At 37.8% G+C, this 23,294-nt stretch overlaps 2 protein-coding genes across 6 annotated transcripts in view; both read right to left on the bottom strand.

Annotated features, from left to right (window-relative positions):
* The window catches only part of bckdhb (branched chain keto acid dehydrogenase E1 subunit beta), a 50,305-nt gene extending 37,849 nt beyond the window's left edge, over positions 1–12,456 (bottom strand). The window contains exons 1-6 of the mRNA XM_079468752.1: positions 12,153–12,456; positions 11,572–11,649; positions 10,999–11,067; positions 7,765–7,898; positions 6,709–6,864; positions 4,556–4,664 (exon numbers count right to left, since the gene is read on the bottom strand). Coding sequence (XP_079324878.1) covers positions 4,556–4,664; positions 6,709–6,864; positions 7,765–7,898; positions 10,999–11,067; positions 11,572–11,649; positions 12,153–12,351 — 745 coding nt within the window. The 5' untranslated portion in view covers positions 12,352–12,456. The remainder of the gene's footprint in view (positions 1–4,555; positions 4,665–6,708; positions 6,865–7,764; positions 7,899–10,998; positions 11,068–11,571; positions 11,650–12,152) is intronic.
* Positions 12,457–12,718: 262 nt separating this feature from the next.
* On the bottom strand, positions 12,719–22,875 carry ttk (ttk protein kinase). 5 transcript variants are annotated; one of them, XM_079468738.1, is made up of 26 exons: positions 22,792–22,867; positions 22,604–22,679; positions 22,353–22,453; positions 21,941–22,163; positions 21,594–21,700; positions 21,331–21,474; positions 21,080–21,149; positions 20,760–20,838; positions 20,568–20,674; positions 19,949–20,042; positions 19,448–19,547; positions 18,985–19,204; positions 18,803–18,909; positions 18,579–18,722; positions 16,408–16,547; positions 16,169–16,296; positions 15,962–16,094; positions 15,656–15,748; positions 15,419–15,576; positions 15,151–15,302; positions 14,459–14,583; positions 14,303–14,374; positions 14,042–14,218; positions 13,860–13,956; positions 13,649–13,731; positions 12,719–13,523 (listed from the first exon to the last, which is right to left on the bottom strand). In XM_079468738.1, exons 3-26 carry the CDS (start codon positions 22,438–22,440, stop codon positions 13,440–13,442), a joined length of 2,925 nt encoding a protein of 974 aa, XP_079324864.1. In that variant the 5' UTR covers positions 22,441–22,453; positions 22,604–22,679; positions 22,792–22,867; the 3' UTR covers positions 12,719–13,439. The 5 variants fall into 5 exon arrangements, with proteins under 5 accessions (XP_079324864.1, XP_079324863.1, XP_079324865.1 ...); XM_079468737.1 differs by lacking the exon at positions 22,604–22,679 and having other exon boundaries at positions 22,792–22,873; XM_079468739.1 differs by lacking the exon at positions 22,604–22,679 and having other exon boundaries at positions 15,962–16,091; positions 22,792–22,868.
* Positions 22,876–23,294: the final 419 nt, after the last annotated feature.

Here is a 23,294-nt window from a genome sequence, read left to right as displayed (position 1 = left end):
CTCAGCAGATCTGAAGCAGACCATGCCAGTAGAACACCACACTGTTATTTTGTTTAAATGAAACCAGCTCCATTTTCTTTTTCAATGTCTATTTATCTTATTTCTTCAACCGTTTCTTAAGATCAGAGGACTGTGTAATTTAGAGCATTCATTCATTTATTTTACATTAAACAGTATGAGTATACGCTGTGCTTAAAAAAGGGTCAGGAAGTTCTGTTGGTTTATTCGATATAAAATCTGGGGGAAATTGTAAAAAAAAAAACTGACCAATGATTTACTATTTGCAAACATTCGGATTAGAGGCGTCTCGATATACTGGTGTTGATGCATTGACAATAACTGGCATAATAAAACCCACGCTGTGTTAATTCTTCACATACAATACTATTGTAAACTATTCAGCACCAATTTAAACTTTTGCTTTAAAGAGTAAATCTGTTGTTCTAATTTCAGTTCCGGGTCGGATTTGCAGCACTCCTTGTAATACTCCATTAACCAAAGTAAGACCTTAAAAATCACAAATTATTTACTCTTTAAGAGTCACAATGGTTACAAATTGTGCATTTGTTTTTTAGGTAAGATTCATTGCCCAAATATATAGACAACCCAAAAATAAACACTAGTTACTACTACTTTCTTCAAATAAAAACATTTAAAAAGATTATTCTGAGAAATCATAGAGAATTCACAGGGTGTATTGTCACTGTTCCTGTTAGTTGCTGGTCCAGCGTGTAGATTTTGTTTGTGGCTCACCTTGCATGCGAGACTCCTAATATTTTTGGAGGAGACCTGGGGCCTCATTTTTAAAATGCTGCGTAGAAACCGTCCTAAATTAGATTTTACGCTTATTTCTCAAATTTCGTAAATGTGATAGAACAAACGTACGCACAGAAAGCGTATGTACACCTCTCTGTCATATGTGAAGTCTATAAATGCAAATGATCTAGAAATTGAGCGAAGCTAAACATTACATCTAATTAATGTCATTGGTATAAAAGAGCACCTGTCAAGGTTCAAATCCTTTACGAGCGGTAAGAATGACTTATATTTCCGAAAATCTGCAGCACTCGTACAAGCAGAAGTGCACAGGTCTGCTCAGACCCTGATGTGGTGCTAAGCACTTTTTCACGTCAAAGACCGTTTTTATAAATCTGAACGTTTTGCGCTTTACGATCAAATCTGTGCGTACGTACTATTTATAAATGAGGCCCCTGGCCTGTCTTCATTCCTCCTAGGAAGGAACCGCTCCCCTCTCTAGAAATTTGACCAATGGTCTTTATAGCTCCGATGTTTGACAAACTGGGGCCCAGGCCAGGAAGCAGACAGACTGGCTTAACCAACCGTCTGCTAGCTGCCATGGCATGTCACCTAGCTCACTTAGCTCCATTAGCTCACTTTAAATCCATTACTCGGTATCAACTTATAATATAGCCACTGTAACATAAAACTGTAACATAAAAAACATTTGAAATCATCACAAACAAATCTTATCAATATTAAATAATGACATATTTAAATGGAGGAGGGGGTGTGGATGTTTATATTTGAATTTTTTTTAAGTAAATTATAAATCTGGTCTTAAAATCATTTGAAGTAATGGTGCTTAACATGATGAGTTCAGAGAACTTTTATCTGAATTGGTAGTAACAGTAGATATAGCCTTAGTAGTTGGTGACTGTAACATCCACATCGATAATCTAAAGGATACTTTAGGACTCGCTTTTATAGATATTCTTAACTCTGCTGGTGTTGTGGGACTAGACCCCCAAATAACCGTTATCACACTTTAGACTGTCATATGGTCTCGATGTCGATAATGTAGAAATCCTGCCCCAAAGCAATGATATCTCGGACCACTGCTTCGTTGCCTGTACGATTAATCTAGCAAAAACTTCTCGCTGTACTCCTGACTATCGACTGGGAAGAACGATAATTTCAACAACGAAAAATAGCTTCATCACTAATCCCCCAGACCTTTCTCAAATATGTCATGTTGCAAACAATCGAGAAGACCTTGATGCTGTCACGGAAACCTTTAACAATGTCTTCTCGAACACGCTGACAGGCCTCTAACTGTGAGGTCGGCCAACAAAGCATTCACTAATACACTTAGTTACAAAAACCTACATGAACAGCTTCACCTATTCACTGCATTCGGTCAGGAAGAGCTCACAGAAGTGATAAAAGCAGATAAATCGTCATAGTGTATATTAGAACCTTTTCACCCTAACCTACTTTAAGAGGTTTTTCCTTCTGTAACTGAACCTCTGCTCAATATTATAAACTCATCACTTGCATTAGATGATGTCCAAAAAGCTTTTAAGCAAGCAGTCATCCGGCCCCCGATAAAAAGCCACTTAAACTTAAACTTAAAACCATCTCAAACCTACCTTTAATCCAAAATACTTTGAAAAGTAGTCTCAAACCAGCCATGCACATTCCTGGAGGATAATAGCTTATGTGAACATTTTCAACCACATCACGGAGACAGCACTACTTAAAGCAGTGGTCGGGAACCAATGCGGCTCTTTCCAAAAATCATGTGGCTCGCCAGGTATCTTACCCTTTACCACCATTAGATTGTTAAAAACATCATAATATATATGAATATTTCAGGTAGTTCTGGCCAATACATGCATGCAGTGCTATGCGCAAGTGTCACAACACTAATCACCGGCAAACAATGTTTCTATGGTAACCTTTCACGCCTTACACCAAAGTCAAACTCCAGCACTTTTCCAGTTCTTTCACTGTGTGTTTTCATGCTTTTCCAGTATACATACTTAATCACAAAAATCTTGTGCTTGTTGTTGGATTACCATATTAATAATTTTGTAAACTTTCCAGTAAAATAATAAGTACAGCTTCTACCGTTAGTATTTTAAACTTTAAAAGTTTTATTAAATCATTTTCTAAAAACATACTTCAATTTAATTAAGTTTATTCAAACATAGATAATGCCTAACAGCGCAAACAGCCTGAAAGGCAACATGTATATTAAAGACGTTATTTCAAATATATATCCTGCCTAATACACTGCAAAATATCCTGAGAGGCAACATGTAGTTTCATTCTTTTTTATTATGATGTCTGTAAAGCTGCTTTGCAACAATGAAAATTTAGAAAAGCACTATATACATCAAATTGAATTGAAAAATTCATCATTATGAGTTCTTCAGGCTGTAATCCAAAATACATCTTATAGGCGGGATAACCCTAATTCAGATGATTAAATTCATGTTTAAATATATAACAGAATAAAGAAATTAGGGATGCCTCATGTATCATAGGCCATATCGGAATAGGACGATACATTTTTAATGTTACTGGTATCCGCCCGATAATATAGATTTTTTTTTAATTTTATAAAGCAAAACAATTATAGAGCGTTTGCTCTGAGAAATTATTTCACTCAACTTACTGCTATTATATTAATATTAAGATACTGTATATCGTGCATTCCTAAAAGAAATGAAAGTGGGTGAAGCCTGGGGTTTCTAAATCAGTTGTTATCATGAACCAAACGACAGACAACAGGTGTCAAACTGTTTTCCTGAAATCATTTAAAACACCTTTAAAACGAATAAGAAATGCTGTTAGTGACCAGCTTTGTTTTTCTGTACTGTGACTTTTATCAAAGTGAATGGGTTTTTAAACGATTAAATGAGAGATTTCTCTCACACCTTTCACATGTTAAGAATATCATCTTGGGTCCAAAGTGTGCGAGTTCAACATGGTGTACAATAATACAACCATCAATAATTCCAACAAAATTGTTCCCTCCATGTGTAAGTAAATTAGAGAAGTAATCTATACCAAAGAACTTTGTTGAAAGAGATCCATTCCTCAGAATAAACATATAAATGAGAGGCAACTGGTCTTCAGTCACCAGCTCCAAAACATTAAGCAACATTTAAACCATTTACAAAACCCAATTACTTGTTTAAAATAATATTACATCTCAGATATCTCAGTGACCTTATCCATATCTGCCCTGCTTTAAGCAATCCTTAGGCATAAATTACCATTCAAAAGATAAAAGATAAACAAATACCACTGACTGATATCTATGATATTATAAACGTAAGCGACTGTGTTCTATTACACACACAAGTACAGCACATGCATATGGATTTCAGCTCATTTCAGCTGAATAATTGGTGCAGATCTCTGCTCTTTATTGCTTAACATTTTTGTGTTTTCTGCTTTCAAATTCAAATTCAAAGGTTTCTAGGCTTGAGTGTTATATACTGTAGATACAATCCCAATTTAGATTTTTTGACAGTGTATGTTTTCATTAGAGCAGTCGGTTAACTTTTTAACTGACACCGGGTGGAAAACCACTTCTGTTAATCGCGGCAGAAAATCCCCAAATGGCCCAATGCTGGCCAAAACATCTGCAGAGTTAATATACTGGCCTATTGGTAGCTTTCACTGTGCACGGTGTAAAACATGCCAAAGCTAGTATACCGCAGTTTAACATATTTTATATAATAAAGATGGAGTGTAATCTGAACATGGATAATAATGTTGCAACTCTTCTCTGATCACTGACCTGCTGCTCTGTACAGGATTTTGGGCTCAAAGAAGATGCAGGGGTTCTGATCAGCGATGCAGGAGAGGAGGAGACCCTTAGCCTGGACTGGACCTCTGGGCACAACAATCTAAACAAGAAAAGTCCAACGTAATAAGCATAGCGCATAATAAATCCAATTTGTAATGGTCCAAATGATAACCAAGATAAAAAACACATGAACCCTCAAGGAATACATTGGGTGTATAGGATGCAGCCCAGCAGAACATACAGTATTTAAAGGGATAGATCACCCAAAAATGAAAATTCTGTCATCATTTACTCACCCTCGTGTAATTTCATACCTGTATAAATTGATGAACACAGAGAAAGATATCTGAAAGAATGTTAGCAATTTTCAGTTATGTGACATCATTGAGTACCATAGTAAGAAAAATATATGGTAGTCAACGGTGCCCCAGAACTGTTTGTTTTCCTAAACACTTCAAAATATCACATCATGTGTTCAACAGAACAATGTTAATAAAGGATGTCCCAGAACTGAAAACTACAAACATTTTTACAAATATATTTCTTGGTGTTCAACAGAACAAAGAAATGTATTGAGATTTCAGTGTTTCTCAAACGACTTGAGACACTAATAAGCATATTTGTGACGTCATCACGTCGTGTTTAATCCAACTAGCTGTAACTTTCACTGCTGCTGAAATCCTGATTTATTAACCTGACATCTGATAAAATCACCATTCATTTACATTTAAGAGCGGATATATGATGTGATTTTGGCAATATTACTTGTTTGTCTCATGCAGCGCACAGCCTTCACTGCCATTAATCCTCTCATCAATGTGTTGACTTTTGGTTATAGCCTGTAGTTAACGTGTGTGTTTGAACCGAAGCATTGCCTATCACGTAGAGGCTACGCCATTGGTCAGATGCAGGACTATAATTTGCCCATGAAAGGGATATTTCAAACAAAAAATATTATTCTGTCATCGTTTACTAACCCTTGAGTTTTCCAAATTTATTTTTCTGCTACACACAGAAATATATTTGGAAGAATGTCAGTAACCAAACAGAACTCATCTCCCATTTACTGCCATAGTAGGGAAAATAAATACAATAATAACAACAGTCTTTACTTACTGCACTTTGGATTTTGGTTACTTTGCTATCTAGGGGGATTCAGAAAGCTCTCCGACCTCACCAAAACTTTCTTAATTTGTGTTCAGAAGATTAACTGAGTTCGTAGGGCTGTGAAACGACTCAAGGGTATATCAAGACAGAATTTTTTTTTTTAAGTTTTTATTTTGGAGAGTTTTTGCCTTTATTTGGACAGCTGTTGTGTAGAGAGAACAGGAAGTGAGGTCGGCGAGAGAGAGGGGGTGGGATCGGGAAAGGACCTTGAGCCGGGACTCGAACTCGGGGCGCCCGGAGCGCAACAGCGCTATATGTCGGTGCACATTACCATAAGACTATCGGCTCTGACATCAAGACAGAATTGTATTTATTTGGCAAAGGGTCCCTTTAATCATGTAATTTAATCTTAAACAAAGCGAGTTCCTTACTTTAATATTTACTCTGTCCGTGGCTGGATTTTAAGGGCATACTCACATGTACCCTGTTTGCTCTAAACCGTGCCAGAGCAGGATTTGGGGGTGGAGATCAGCAGCACATTTCTATTTAACCAAAAACACCAAACAACACTTTCTGGTGTATTAGACGCAGATTATTGTAGTGCGTTTTCTTTTATAAACCCATAACTCTTTCTACGGTTAAGCCTGGTGTTTACACAACCCAGGAGTTTACGACCCCCTGAAAACTGAGACTTTTGGACATGCTGCGGACCGTTTTAGTTTGAAAACTCCGGGGTTGAGTTTCAGTGTAAAAGTTTTTAAACGCCGTTTTTGTACGACAAGGTAAACACCACCTAAATGATCTGTTGCAAAATGGATGCATCAGGTAACCATTAAGCCAAAAGTATGAAGCAAGACTAAAGCTTTTCTATAGCAAACTCCTTCTGACAGTAAAGGGTACAAAATGCAGCAATTACAGCCTGGCAAAATTCTAATGTGATCTTTATTAGTGCTTTTGACACAGATTTGCTCAACAACTGGTTTAGTGAAACAATGTTACTTTTTCTCTTAACATGATTGATCAGTATAAGAGTTCACCTTTATCCCAGGACAGTGTGCGAAGAAGGCTTCTGGACTCTGGGAGTGATAGAGCGCGCCATGACCCACGCAGCCCCACGGAGATCTGATGGTCAGGTTTCCACAGTCAAACATGTTTCCAGAGCGGTACCGGTACTTGGCGGCTTCATTAACAATCTTTAAAGTCATGAAAAGTAGGAAACAGAAAAATGTCTTTACAACGGCATAAAATTAAAACAATACCTACTCACAGCTGTGCCTAAGAAATCACATACTAATGCGGTTTAATGTGCCTAAAAATCAAATCATAAACAGCTTGCAAGTTACAAGCGTATATTTAAAGTAAACCGAGCATGAAGCCAGGAAACTTTCTTACAATGTTGACAACAACTTTTTGAAGAAACTCACTATAAAGTTGAGTTTTACAGTCTTGAACAGGAAGCGTATGAGTATAATTACATTATAAAAATGAATAAGAAACAGACTTTGAGAGTCTCCAGAAATATTAGGTCCTAGAAAACTCAGGCAGACACAAGCGAGAACATCAGCAAACAGACAAGTTCTTTATTCCAAGATCTCAGAGGTGTCTCTCGACATTTGATCCTTAAATAAAATTAAAAACTAAAGACTTATCGAATATGAATTATTGTAACTTGAAACTAATTGTAACCCACTTTGTTACAATGTCGGCAACATAGGTAAATAAATGAACAGTGTTTCAATATGTGAACAGTGTACCCAAACATAGCGCTCCTATAAATCAACTCGCACATAACATTCTAACTTCCTAGCTTCCAACTCACAAACACATACATTTAGGATCTGCCCTTGACTGCAAGAAATCTTGCATTTGATGCTCCACAAATCAAAAGTCAGCTGTAAACAGCAACCTGATCAATCTAAAGTTCTTGTATGTCTAATACGAAAAGACTGAAAACAAACAAAAGCAGTGACATTTACATATCAGTGACACCAGGGCTGTTGGATCAACTTGCCCACTGAAAAAGTAAAGTAAAAAAGAAATAATCAAAATAACAATAATGACAATATTAATACATCCTTTTAAAATGACCTTACCTGATCAAACGCTGGGTAAATGTAATCAGCAAACTGAATCTCTGCAATAGCGGTGGCACCCGCAGCAGCCACACCTATACCAAATCCCACAATGCCCTGCTCGCACAATGGAGTGTTGAACACTCGGTCCTTACCTGAGGAGAACAGGGTAAATGTCAGCCCATTTTGCCCACATGTGAGAACTTACAGTGAGCAGCAGGTGTGTTGAGCCTGCTATGATAATAATAATTTGTACGATTGGGTTATATCACTAATCAAGTTCAAGTGGCTTTTATTGTCTTTTCAACAATATACAGTGCAGTACATAGTGAAACAAAACAACGTTTCCCCCAGGACCAAGGTGCTATACATAAGACATAAACACACAGACGACATAAAGTGCACATGTGCAAATCTGTGCAAGTACAACATTAGTACAAAAAACACTAGAACTAATATACTGTTAGCCTTAAGCTAGAAACTCCCCTGGAATGTTTTTTTATAATTATATAATGTTGTAAATCAAAACAGGCCAAATATACTGAAACTCGCACGAAAACAAAGCCTGTTTTCCACTCCACCCTTGAATCCTGAACAACCACATGAATACGATTTTATATTTGGAGTGGAAAGTTATTTCCTTTCATAGCCAAGCCCGAGCATCTTAAAACTCTCAATTAAACAATGACCTTAATATTCATCTCTAACAGATGACCTGGCGCCCATTTCAGAAAGGAGGTTTAGTGAAAACTTGGAGTATGTTTACTCTAAATTATGGAAAACAATAAGGTTACTCACGTAACCCCGGTTCCCTGAGATAACGGGAACGTGCATCGTGTCACAGACGCTATGGGAAAACTCTTGTTCTGATACTGAAGCCTACAGGTGAAATTCACTGACTATTGGTGTAACATCCCGTTGTAAAAACAATAGTGACATCTAGTGGAAAAGACTAGCAGTAGGAATAAGATTTACGTTGATGATCTCTTACATGATCTCTTGTAGAAATATGAAAGAAAAAAATAGATTCATAGCTTTTGAGAATCGATATTGAATCAAACGCATTTTAAAATACGATTAATCACAGGTCTCTCAAGGCAGGGTCCTAAAGTACACCTGATTTCTCACGAGACATGCAGACAGATGATTTGATGATTTGTGTTGCGTTTGTTCTTGTGTCTTCAGTTGCAAAGGAAATGTGTCCAAAAAAGATATGTATTGCTCGAAATGTTCAATAAATAACCATACATTCTATGTATTTCCTTTGATTACTTTCAAATAACATGAGATGAGAAATGTTTCATTAGAAATAATACCCCACCTTTAGTTGGGCATATTAACACTAAAAACTCTACACATGGCAAAAAAAAGAAAAATAAATGAAAAAATACCAAAATAATCGTTCAGTAATCATAAAAAAGAGAAAATTTTCAATTAATAGAAATTTTGATTAGGCCAAATCATCCAGCCATATAACATTTTTATCGCTGACATAAAAATGTATCTGTTAAACAAGGTGATTAAAAAGGCATAGTGATGTGCGCTTTAAAGTCTGATGATGGGCATTGCAAAAATAATACAGCATTTACTGGGCACTGTCTGCAATCCAATTCAGAGAAAGCAATTTAAAGCAGATAGAGCAATTCATAGAGCAGACACAGCGTAGACGCATTCAGGTGGAGAGCAGCAGCATTACGTTACGCCTGCGTGTGTCACTTATCCAGACAGCCATTCGTATGCTGCTTCTACACGACGACCCCTGCACACCACATCAACACTCACAAGAATAGAGCTCCAAATGATCCACTTTTTTCAATAGTGGCATGAAAAAGCCTGTTCCAGTCTAATGGAAAATAGTACACCCCTCAAAGGACAAAACCTGTGACATCAATTCTTAACAAAAGGCACAAACACAGCGAGAGGCATATTGGAGTCTTAAATGTGTTTATTTCAAAACATCACAGAGTGGCTCTATATATAGCATTTCTGCGAGCAAAACAGCAGATGGTTTTTAATCATTATCATAATGCCTGATTTTACCAGTATGTTTTGCTCTGCGACAGCATAATTTCTGAATGTCTTTTGTTTATTTTTGTATAACTAATTAAGCGCATTGAAATACTGAAGACATTAAACAGTGAAATATAATTCCCATTAAGATTTTCTTTATAGACTGTGCACTTTCAACACCCAAAATTGCATCATATTAGCACAAAGAGCCGCGTTTGAAATCAAAAAGGAAAACAACCCATGTATGTTTTTTGTAACTAGCCGAATCTGGTGTAAAATGCAACCTATTCATGCACTCTATTTAGAATCTGGATTCTTTATGAGCGTATGTGTTTAAATATTTCTAAGTGGTCTACAGACTACTAATATTTGAGGTTAATTTTGATACTTGGGTCTCTCAAAGGGATACTCCACCCAAAAATGAAAATTCTGTAATGAAGTACATAATACATGATACAATATTATTTCCTACTATGGTAGTCAATGATGTCCCAGAAATTTCAGTTGCTACTATTCTTCCAAATATCTCTCTTTGTGTTCATCAGAACCATGAAATCGATCTTTTTTATTTTGTCTTGTTATGCAAGCACTGTCGAGCTTGCGCTGTGGCTGCAGCTTTTACCAGAGGGGAACTGGAATCCCCTGGTTAGGCCTGCTTTCCCTCGGAGATTTTTTCTCCTCCAATGGAGTTTTGGATTCCTTGCCACCGTTTGCATACTGTTTTGCACTGTTTTCCTGGCCGGGGGGGCTGCTAGAATTTGATTGTCTTATTTAATTAACACCGCATATAGGAATTTATAGTGTGTCCGATATTTGACCTGTGTTGTGACTTGCATAACCTTATATGTTTAGCTTATAGTCAATGTTTTCTTCTACAGCTGCTTTGTAACGATGAAAATTGTAAAAATCGCTATATAAATAAAGCTGACTTGACTAGAAGTATTCTACATAAAAAGGGTGTAGCGATAACACATCTTAACTGTGCTTAGCTAGATGCAGAGCTGTTGAGAGAGACAGAGAGAGTCGCGTCAACTCAGTTGACTACAATGGAAACGTTTTTTCACAGCAATGGCGGTTCATGTAGCCTCTCAATAACACAGGAACAGGAATTGAGTAACACCTACTGTCAGGAATTACATGTGTGATAGTGCTGCCATCCAGTGTCAAACACTGAACATGACTTCAGTTTCCCCTCAAGTTTCACCTTAAGTGACCTACTGTATGAGCAGATGATGGAATACTCACCATATTTATCTCTCAGTCCAACCGTGCATCGGAAAACCCCGCCAAAAGCGACGTCTTCACCAAAAATGACTAAAGGAGAAGGATATTTTTATATTACACCAGCTAAAACATGTTCAAAGTAAAATGATAAAGGTACAACAAAGATGCCAGTCAGAAAGTCACGTTAGAAACGATATGAGGTAGCAGCATAAATTACAGCTTTTTCATTTTTGAGGCGATCAACCTCTAACCATTCATGTTTTGGTAGTGTATTGCACACTTTAGTGCCCTCTTCACACAGACAAAGATATTTTAATTATGTGGTAAAAATCTGCCATGCACATTTAAACAATTCTACAGCAAGCAAGTGTTCTAATACGAGCTTGCTGCACAATATTAGCACCTAATGTACTATTGCTCTTTTATGACATATCGCTTATTGCTCCCCGAACTCTTTGTAAGTCGCTTTGGATAAAAGCCTCTGCTAAATGACTAAAATTAAATGTTAATTGAGTTATCCGAACTTAATAATTAAAACAAGTTCCCAAGAAAGACACAAAGCACACAAGAAATCCAAGAAACATCCAGAAGTACCTGCGGTGGGATCTCTTGCAAGAGTATTGTCCAGGGCACTGGTTATAGCCTGGAAAAAATTCATCTTAATGGTGGGCCCTGCAAATTAATAATTCATTGGGAATTGGTGAGATAGTAGAAGCTTTTACAGGCCTTATAAAGTAAATGTAAAAGACATGGACAACTTTAAAAACTGTCAATCAATTCATTGATGACATCATCACAGTCATAATGTCTCAGTGCAGTATTATTTACAGCATGACAGACATATGAAAACATCATTACTCACGCACTTGATTTTTTATCTCTAATGCTTGTCATTTACCTTCAAGATGGTCAGATGCCGTTTTCAGCTCTTTATATGTACTAAATGTGTATGTATGTGTACACGTACATATGTATGTCTGTAGCCTATGTATGTATGTATGTATGTAAAGATTCACGTTGGTTTGCCACAATAATCCCCATATGTCCAATATCATGACTTATAAATCATATATTGAAGTGGCTAAAACAGATATGCATGTTAGTATATGTTAATAATATGTCGGTGTTACTTGTGTTATAGATATGCAGTGTAAAATATAAACAAGGGCATTTACCATACTGAGTGGGGACAGGGTCAGGGTGAAAAGTGAAGTGCGCTGCATGTCTTCTCTGTGTTTTCGGCTTGGTTGTGCAGTCAGGAGACAGTTTCAAAAGAGTTATCCTCAAACTGCTGTGCACGGTGCCGGGTAAACCGCTGAACGAAGACTTAACGCCTGAACTTCTCCAGAAGAGCCGTGCCGCCGCCGCCGCCATTGCTCTAAGATGCAAACAGGAAAGGCGACGTGACGTCACCACGCGCAAGGACAAGCGCTGCTCTGATTGGATAAACGCGTGGGAGGAGTTCTGATTGACACCGCGTCAGGCGGTTACGTGCCCTCATTTGTTGTTTATTGTATCTTTATTTGTATTAAATGTTTAGGTCCAAAACAATTTACAAATTGTAATTTGTTCCTGTGTGTCACTTGAAAATGCAAAAAATCTTCTCAAATATAAAAATTTAATACCAATTGAAATGACCTTTTCAAACTGTTTTTAATATTTAGCTTCTGTTGGTAATCTATTTATAGTTTTTTTATAGTATAGTATGTTTACTGTGGAAGGTATTATTTTCTGTATGTATAAATAAGTGGTTAGTGTAAAGCATAATGCACAGAATGCTATATCTCACAATGCAATGTATACAATAACCATTTTAATTTCCAAGATAACAGAACACCATTTCCATACAATGATGTAATAAAAGCCTAACATACATGCATTCATACATACATTTAGATTTTTGCATCATCGTAACATTTATGGCATCATTATGTTCGATCTTAATTTTAATATTATATGTTTTATTTGAAGTCAAATGTGTCTTATACATTTATTTGTTAGATTCACACATAATGCCATTAAATGCAGCCTATGTAGGTCAGTAGGTACAGTAGCTTCCAAGGTTTTGATCGTGACTGAAAAAGCAGTGTAAGGTCATTTTGGAACATGACAGATTACCTATCAGTACAGCAACAATAGTACCAGGACTACATTTATAAAATTACAAACAAATACAACATTTGAAATATACCTCAAAAGGTATGTTTATTTCTCATGTACATTTCTTAGACTGTATCATTACAGAATGTAATATTAATGCAGTCAAATAAAAACAGGTGCCGCTAGAGAAAAAACAAAAACCTTAATACACCTATAAAAAGTTGGTAAGCGGGGTTAGTTAGTGATACAAGAAGCTCAGAAATCAGAGAATATTTGACTTTCTAAAAGGCTCTAAAGGACGAATAGTGGTTTTGAGTTGTGTATATCTCCAAGTGCCGTGAAAAAATTACCCACAGAACATCCTATTTATTTCCAATCTGACTTGATGTTTTCACACATTCAGAAACATCTAATTTCTGTCCACTGTTGCACATCTTGGCCAGGTTCTGAAGTTGAGAAAGATATGGTTAAAATGACTGAAAATTAACAGTTTGTTACTAAATGTTCAGCAATACAATAAAAAAGTGGCATTATAATGGTTAAACACAATGTTGAAATGAGAAGCACTTACACTAGCAGCTCTGGCGATACTGTGGGGAGACCGAAGAGCTGCCAGCTCATTGAGGATTCTCTTCAAATCACTGTTACACGGTTCTGCAGGCAAACAGAGGGACATTCATAATTTTAATGCTCAAAATATACCCAGAATTTGGAATCAATGTTTGTAAGGGATGCATGAGGGTTCTTCAAGTTTTCTTTTGTGTTGCTTGATAAAAACATACCTGACTCACGTGGTGGCTGTTGTTGTAACTGCAGGTACGGATGATCGAGGAGCTCTGCTATTGAAATCCTTTCTCTAGGATTACGAACTAGACACCTCTAAAACAGACAATGGATTGATGTTAGGCACTGCACAATAAACTGTCCATAACTAACTGTTCAGCACGGAAATATAGTCACACACCTTGACCACATCAAGCAAGTCCTTTTCTGGAATATCAGGGAAGTCGATCTCATGGGACGGGTCTATGATGGCATGGATTTTGGTGATCTGATTGGTGATGTTCTGGAACGGAGTCTTTCCATAAGTCATATAATATAGGATACATCCCAGTGACCACACGTCTCCTTTAGGACTGATCTGTAGAGAGCCGATGAAAAAAAAGCATGCTACAATATCTGAATAAAATGTAACTAACTGCATTGACCCTGGCATCCATCTCACCTTTGACCCTGGCCTTCCATTCGAGGAAGTATCTTTAATGGCTTCCGGTGGCATGTAGTTTAGTGTCCCCACCTGAAGCAAAATAAAAGAACGAGTAAAAAAACAATTCATAACACAGTCCAGAAATTTTAATCCAGATGACAGTTCGGTTCTGACCTGCGAGTCCTTCATGATGCTAGTCATATCTGGTTGAATGCGGTTGGCGATTCCAAAATCGATCAGCTTAAGAGAGGCATCAACTATTACAAAATTTGCTGGCTTTAAATCACTGTGGACGATACCTTAAAATATTAAAAGAGAGAGATCTGTGAATGATTAAGTTAATGGTGCCTTGACGATTAAACTCACCAGCATTATGCTACACCATTGCGGGTGGTTGCCATCTAGTTACTAAGGTGTTCTGAGGGGATTTTAGCACATTGCTATTCAGCTTTAGATCGTGTTTTGGGGGATTACGATCAAACACACCTAAAAGAAAGTCTCTATAGACCACGTTTAATTACAGATAATTTTTTATTCGATTTTTATTTTACACATACAATAGAAGTTATACGATTTAACATTTTGATTCGGTTAAAATGTTCTGTTGCTTGTATTCTGTTAAAATTTGGGTGTCACACCAGGCCTATTGCTTAACACAATTTAGGCCTACACTATAACATAACAATAATTGGTAATGTCTGTAGCGCAAAAAGTGCATGGTTTGACATACAATAAGTAATAGTGACCACTATAAGCACCTCTAAGATTTAAGATTTCTTTCTTGTCATTCTAATCTTTTCCACTATAGTGATGGCGGCTCCATGATATTTCACTCTGTATGGATAAGAAAGCGGAGAGGAAGTTACCATGTTTGTGGATTGTGTGCACAGCCTCCAGCATATTCCTCCAGTAACATTTTCTATCCAGTGGGTTGACAGATTTCCGGTTGCGAAGCCAGGTGTTGAGGTCCAGGTGACCACACTCCATGAGCATATAAATATAACTGCTGGTGATTTCACTTCAAACAGACAGAAAAAGCTCATCAGCTGTGCCATCAGGTACATTTAGAGATGGTACACTGATAACAGAGTACACCGCGGTAAAGATGGCGAGGTCACTTGTGGAAAAACTTACTAGTCATAGAGTTTGATGATCTGGTCACTGTACTGTTGAAGATGATTCAAGTGCTCGATCTCATTCTTGTAGCTTTCCACTGCCTGTGCATCAGCCTCCTCTAGATTCACATATTTCAGAGCGTACGTGTGCTTCTTTTGGTCAAACACCTGATAGACCTGAAAATAAACAAAAGTTCTGTTACCCAGAGGTGGTTTGCATGAAATGGCCAACATTGTTCTGTTTATTTTTCCGTACCTTACTGGATCCGCCTCGGCCGATCATCTTGAAAATGAAGAACTGTTTGCCCTTGATTGTGATGGTTTCGTTTGAGAAAGCTGAAGCAGATGGCTGAAAGCAAAAGGTCAGACTCTTAAAGAATTTAGAGGGAAAAGTATACAAAAGTAGCACTCAAAGCAACCGATTTATCCAACTACCCTGTCCATTAACCAATCCATCGATCCATGAGTTTTGACCAATTTACCCATGTCGTATATATCACCCGCCCTTAATCAAGGATACCAGTTGATCAGCATGATAAACTGGACAAGTGAGCATGTTTACCTGAGATGACTGCTGAATGTAGGACATTTGGCTCTGTGGAGTGCACGGCAATTGTGTGTGACCCATTTTCTGTGCCGTAGATGGAACAGACACAATCACTGTCCTTTGCTTCACCACAGGGGTAACAAAACTGCTGATCAACAGAGGGAAAGTGAGGTTAACGTTAGTAAACAAAGCATGACATTGGCTGCATGTGCTCTGCATTACTTGTTTGCATTTGGGTCTTTGTTGTTGGGCGTCTGACAGCTTAGAGTCGAGTGTATTCGAGGCGCGGGTGTTCTTGTGGCGTGAAGCGAGAATGACATTGAAACAGCGCCAGCGGGTGGCTTGTGGTCCTAAATACAGAAGAGATCATATTTGTGTTGAAGCTATTTCTGCCAAACCTATCTGTCCTCATATTCCTAAAGAGAAAACACGAAATGGAAAAAGCCCAACTTTGTCCAGACCTCTGGAGATGCATGTCTGTTAATGAGTGCAGGAATCTTCCACTCTGATGAAGGCTCTTTGGCTGGGGGCTTCTGTGGCTCTTCAGGAACCTTTACTGGATCTACTTCTGCATTTCTGGTTCTCGTTGCTGCTGAAGTTTCTGCAAAACAAAAATATGTTTGCAATTGTTTTGAAGAAAAAAACATCAAACCAGAGCTTTCAACGTTAACACATCCGATGTTTCTGTCACCATTGTCTAGGGTTACATAATATAATAACTATATTATATGATTTAACCCCTCCGAATCAGCCAGGAACCTCAGAGTGATATTTGATGAACAGCTGTCCTTCAATGATCACATTGCAAAGACAAGCATATCGGCATTTCATGCCGATATGCCTTATTTAACATTCGCAAGGTTATAAAACGCAGCAGCACGTCTCATCTACCAACAGTGCAAAAGGGCTCATGTTACACCCCTTATCATCTCTCTCCACTGGCTACCGTTGAAGCCCGGATCAGATTCAAGTCACTGATGTTTGCATACAGGACTATCACTGGATCTGCGCCGGCATACTTTCACACCCTACTACACTCCTACACCCCATCAAGAACCCTGCGTTCAGCAAACGAGCGGTGCCTTGTAATGCCTTCTCATAAGGGCACTAAATCTCTTTCCTGCTCATTCTCCTTCACAACTCCTTCCTGGTGGAACATTCTTCCCAATGCGGTCCGGTCAACCACATCTCTCACAACCTTCAAAAAACGACTTAAAACACACCTCTTCGGCAAATACCTGACAGACAAATGAAAGAAAACATACACTAACACTACACTAACTTCTCTCAACAGGTAGTGGTCAAGCTTTCGTTGAAACTAGTAACTTTGTATAAGCACCTATTATACTATTGATCTTTGTATAATGCTTATTGCTACCCGAACTCTGTGTAAGTCGCTTTGGATAAAAGTGTCTGCTAAATGTAAATGTAATAAAGCTCTTATTCATATAAAGTCCTTTACAACCATTTCAAATAGCACCTTAATATTTTATTGACATGTGCAGTATAGATTGACAGCTTCTGGCTGTGGAACACGGCTCAGTGCAACGGGACAGCGGTCCTGTCTGGTGTACACATGTGCTGTCTGGTGTCAGAAAATGTCAGAAAGCGCACCAGTATTAACTTCTCTTTCGTGCTTGAATGAGCAAATACACACAAGACTGTGCCAGAAAGCACATGCTGTCAAGTATTTTCACAAGCAAAGTCTTCAACTAAAGTGATTAGTGAAAAGGCTCTTAAAGGGGCCGCGCTCTTAAACGTGCTGCTGTGAGTCCTGTCACTAATGTTAATCGACGAACAAAAGAAAATAAGAAATCAATGTGATTTTGTAGTTTAATGAGGATTCTTCTGTATTTCATGACTTTAGCAGTAAAGACTGTATAGTGTTTGAGAACTTTATTTTCCTTATTTATTACACTTATTATAATGGGTTTGATTAGTAGAAAACAATGAAATCCAATAAAGTCAACAGTTCCAAAGCCAACAGTATTACAATGTTGGCTTTCATTCATAAAATGATGCTGTTAAAGAAATGTGTTGTTTCTAGATTCATTTGGAGATTCAATTAGAAATTATTAGAATATTAAAGTATATTTAAAAACATCAAAGCTGAGTGTGATTCGTTTTTTAATCGATTGACAGCACTAAAATAAATATATTGTGTATGTTTAATTTCACTTTAAAAATCACAATTCATTTTTTGTATCTATTGATAACTTTACAGAGGCCTTTGCTGGCGTTAACACTATAAAGATATTTTCGTTAACAGTAGTAAATGGATTAACTAACATGAACAATAGAGTTTTCAGCATTTACTAATCCTTATTAATCTTAGTTAAGCTCAATACAATTACTCATTTTAGTTCATGGTGCATTAAGCAAATGCTGAAATTGACATGAACAAAGACAAATAAATGCTTTAGAATATTATACATTATTAGTTCATGTCAAAGCTAATGCATTAACTGATTGTTAACAAATACGATGTTACTGTAAGGTGTTCTTTAATTCCATTTTATTTATCACAGATATATATAGTCAATTTTAAGGACTCTTAATACTTATGTGGACTTCATGAGGTAAAAGTCCCCTTTTAACAGGAAATAAGGCTTACAATTTAAATCAGACATACCAGGATTGCTCTCTTGATCCTCAGCAGAAAGCAGTCGAGTTTTGCCAGACTTTAGAAATCTGATGGCAGTGTGGAGGAGCTCAGCTGGCTGTGCGTTGGAGCTCAGAGCTTTCTGAAGAATCATACTGCTCTTCCTAAAGTTGCCTGGGAGAATTTACAAACACATGTTATAAAGACATTGATTTTTACATCGGTTTTCCATATGTGAAAACATGGTGCATTACCTTGTGACAGCTCAAACTGAGCATGTGCGATGTGCACAAAAGCAAAAGCTTTACAGTGTGATCTGGCAATATTGAAATGATCTTGAGCTTCATCTGAATCCTCAATTCTGCAAAAGTAATTATTCAAAATGTTGTAAGGTGAAATTGTATTGTGTGTTTTCGTGAAGTTCATATGTGCTTACCCTTTTAACTCTGCGAAACGCAAAAGCATTCGGGCATAACATTCAAGCTTGCTATGCTTCGCCAGGGGAAATTTAGCAAACACTTTTGCGTAAGAGTCCAAGAGTCTGGATAAAAAAGATGGGTCAGACTGCGGATCTCCTCTCATTTCAAGGTTTCTTAGGAACTTTTCACAGTCTTTAGGAGAGTTTGATCCAATGAACTGGTTTATGTCTATGGTGTCTATAAAACAAATTTGAATAAATAACATCAGAGAAAACAACACTGCTTTTGCAATCATACACATCTTTGTTCATAATCTAAGATTATAATTTCGCGCTGAAATACATGTATAGTCAAACGTTAGTAGGCTGGTGGTCATTGTTTTGAAAAGAGTAGACTGAACATTCCGCTAAACTCTATTTCACAGATGATAGTCAATTAAACATTTCTTTAAATAGGAAAATCTCATTCTTATAGAATTACCTTCCATTCTAGAACTCGCTTTTCTTTCTTGTAAGAGTGCTGTTATTGTGCCCACTTCATCGATCTCTCCTCTATGATGATCTGGACTGATCACAGGTGGCTGTACACAAAAGAGAACATCTAAGTGCTGTGAACGTACTGGATGTTTACATAGCGCTCGCTAAATGTGACACCAGTATTAATATAAGAGGGTCACATATAACAAAGACAAACAAGGGATTGCTGCCCTTCTGGAAAACAGCAAATAACCTTTAATTTGTGATAGTGGTTCACTGCATTCTATTGCTGGTAAGAGACAGCAGATATAAGCGCCAAGAAGGATCGATAATATTTTCGGTCCGTGTTTGCAGGAAGACATGTTTCACACACTTCAACTTTCGGGAACACATTAGCATACACACAGGCACAAGATATTCAGCAAATGTTTATATTTAATGCGCCTTTCACGTGACTCATAACTTTGATAAATGACCATTTTATTAGGCAAGCTGACTCTCATACCTTTAGGTTTAAACTGTAGGAGTCTCCATCTGGAGTCCCTTTCTTTGAGGGACACAAAGGAAATGTGGAGCGGACATTCGAACCTTGCATTTGTCTGTTTAAAAAAAATGCATTTTATATGTTAGATCAAAGGAACTTATAAAAGTGACATCAACAACATGCATCTAACAAATATTCAATAAAGTCTTAATTAAATTTGTTAAATGTTCAATTCTGTGGATTACTCAACAATAACCATAACAGGGCTATAGCCAGCCTTGTAGAAGTGGTGGTTCTTTCTCTGGTCATACGTCTCACTGAAGCTGCCGATAAAGTAGTGTCATTTTTGCACTCATACTTTCTGTGCTTCTGACCCCCATGATACGAATTATTGGCAGTTATTAAAAATGACACACTTTGAAAAAAGACTTAAATTCTGAACCTTTGACAGTGAGGGGTGGGTCGTTTGAACCACCCGAACCCCCACCCTGGCCTGGCAACAGACCTGTATTATCACATCCTTTTTAAATACACACACAATTTCTGGACTAATTTCAAGAAAACAATCTTCATGTCCTGTATATCTTCACATACTGTATACATCATAGCTCCTATTACTGTTTGAACTCGGAGGACTCGCCTGGAGAAACCGTTGCTGAAGGAGGAAGCTTCCGGCTTCTGAACGTTTTCAGAGTCAATGCTCTCATTTTCAGGTATGGACAGAGGCCCCATGGGTAATCTTTCTCCCTGTATGAGGAAGCATACATTGTAACATCAGTCACAACTTTATTTCAAACCTTTTCGCTGACTTGATCTTCATCTTGCAGCTTACCAAGAAATGTCGTCTTTGTTGTGACCCTGATCTCAAAACTGGCATATTCTCCTCTTGTGGACTAAATTTATTATCATTCCTGAAATTAAAAAAGAAGCTGTTACATAGACGATTTAAACGCCTAGTGTTTTGAGCAATATTGTTATTTAAATCGGAGGAATATCAACATTGCATTTATATGAAGAGCTGAGCACCTGAATACACTTTTTACCTAAACGTTTTCATACAATATGAAAAAGCCAGCTAGTTTAAATTTTTGAGTAATGTTGCTAACAAATCTTAAATTGGACATAAATGTATATTGGGAATATTTCTGATACCCCTCAGCACAGCTGGCCTGCAGGTCACATGTTTCGTTTGATCTTCTGGAGCTCATTTCATGGGCTGACACTAAAAACACAATAAACAGTCAGATGTTTAAAAAGACTTACAGTATAGTAATTAAAGCATTTATAAAGAAATGTTTTATGTCTTGTGTTAATGCATTTCCCATTATGAATTCTCCATTTATTCTGTTGTGTATTTATAGGGTATTGTCTGTCATACACCGAAATAAACATTATGAACTTACTTGATATATTCTCTTTATCTTCATGGGAAATGAGCTGGCGTTTGCCTGCATTTAGATTCCGCACAGCAGCTTCAAGAAGGCGCCTGGGCTTAGCGTTCATTTCAAAGGCCTTCTGAAGAATTGAACTACACTTCTTAACGTTGCCTGGTGAGAAGAAACATGACGGAGGAGCATAGATTAAATAATTACTAAACATTTCTTAAAAAGTCCCTAGAAAATTATGTCTTATTCACTGTGAATTGATTTATGAACCTACTGCTTACCTTGCAAAAGCTCAAACTGAGCATAAGCTATGTGGACAAAAGCAAAATCCTTGCAGTGGGACCTCGCAATATCAAAACTAGCCTGTGCATCATTCACATCTTGGATGCTGTTGAAAGAAGCATCAAAAATTGTGTTGATTTAAAGAAATATATCATGTTTGACCACATCTGTCAAGCACCAAAAATGAACTAATTCGTTCAGCTGCCACTGTGTTAAAGACTGGTGAATGGTATTCATGACTATAGATATGAAATATCATTCAGGTGAACTATTGCTTCAGTGACACAGGGATTAAGATTTAAGGCAGACACGTAGACATGGTGAATTACAATCACAAGCGGCTTACGCTTTTAACTCCGCAAATCTGACCAGCATCTTGGCATAACTCTCATTCTGACTGTACTTTCCCAACGGCATGCTGGAAAAGACACGCGTGTAGCAGTCCATAAGCTTGGTGAGCAGGCTGGCATCAGTTTGTAGGTTGCCTTTTTTCTCCAGATTGGTCAGAAATGTCCGGCAGGTGTCAGGGGAGTTTGAACTGATAGCCTGGTTAATGTAATCTGTGTCATCTGTAAAAAAAAAAAGACATGTGAAACAAGTGAACAAATTTCACTATTCAACTGAAAGCAACTACATGCATGTGTATTATAATTCCCTAAATCACAACTTGTCAACGTTCTTTGTATTTTCAGGTTTCTTGTGACTATGGGGAACCTGAATAACATTTATATGCATTACAAAAATACACATTTTATTACCATCATTAAACAACTGCTTCATCTTTGCCAGCCTTTGACACAGCATGGCGATCTGCATCTGTCGCTCCGTGCTCTCTTCTTCGTCCATCTCTGTACACTGACTGCACACACAGTATATCACACATCAATACAACATAATGACAACATTATGCATCCAATATATAACCTCCTATATATCACAAATCACACACCAGAACAACACAATCCATGACCTCTAAATTCAAACCTTTGAACAAGTCTAAAGCATTCACTTTCAATCATTCCGTGCGCGTTCAGTATACAGATCCAGCGTGATCTGGCGAGACTACGTTACAAGGCAAACAAAACCTACAACAGAACAGAACAGCTAAATGATGTCCTCAAGTAAGCAACAAACAGATCCTCACGCGCTTATGTGCACAGATAGCATTTTATACGATATAAGAAGTTGCACACTTACGTTAAGACGGAAAATGGAGACGTGTTTAACTCCGAATGTTTTCTTTCACAACCGTTTCAAAATCCGCAACTTCCCCGAAAGCGCGCGATTCTATTGGTCATTTCGTATCTACGGCCGCCCAGCGATCACGTGATCTATCAGCATCTAAGGGGCGGGGTTTGTCTGGCATGTTCAAGCTCATGCGGCGCTGCGCAGACCGATCGGCGAGATTTGCCGAGAGCAGTCGGGTCGGGGGCGGAGTTGAAAACCGAGCCGTCAAGTCAGACACACCTCTTCGCTTACGTCCTATGGCGGGAACTTATGGCGGGAACTCCGTGCCAAAACCTAACGTCCGATCGACCGACCGACCGACCGTCCGTCTAACCGAACGTCTGACCGGCCGTCTTGAACGTTTGTGCGGGTGACCCACGTGACGACCTGACGTGACGTCAACGTCTCAAAATAAGCGTTTTTTAATCGATAACACATCGACATTACAAGCATTAAGTTAATTTTCACTTAAA

Source organism: Barbatula barbatula (assembly GCF_947034865.1).
Source record: "Barbatula barbatula genome assembly, chromosome: 12".
NCBI classification, from domain to species: Eukaryota; Metazoa; Chordata; class Actinopteri; order Cypriniformes; family Nemacheilidae; genus Barbatula; species Barbatula barbatula.
The sequence above is the reverse complement of the archived record's forward strand: the minus strand, read 5'-3'. Positions and strand labels throughout refer to the sequence as shown.

Bases quoted from the DNA above. Each gene is read 5' to 3' on its own strand.
- ttk (XM_079468737.1), bottom strand. From the start codon at position 22,440: ATGGACGAAGAAGAGAGCACGGAGCGACAGATGCAGATCGCCATGCTG. The intron at 21,475-21,593 runs GTAAGCAGTAGG...TCTTCTCACCAG, and splicing joins TCAGTTTGAGCTTTTGCAAG to GCAACGTTAAGAAGTGTAGT. The intron at 19,205-19,447 runs GTAATTCTATAA...TTTGTTTTATAG, and splicing joins AGCGAGTTCTAGAATGGAAG to ACACCATAGACATAAACCAG.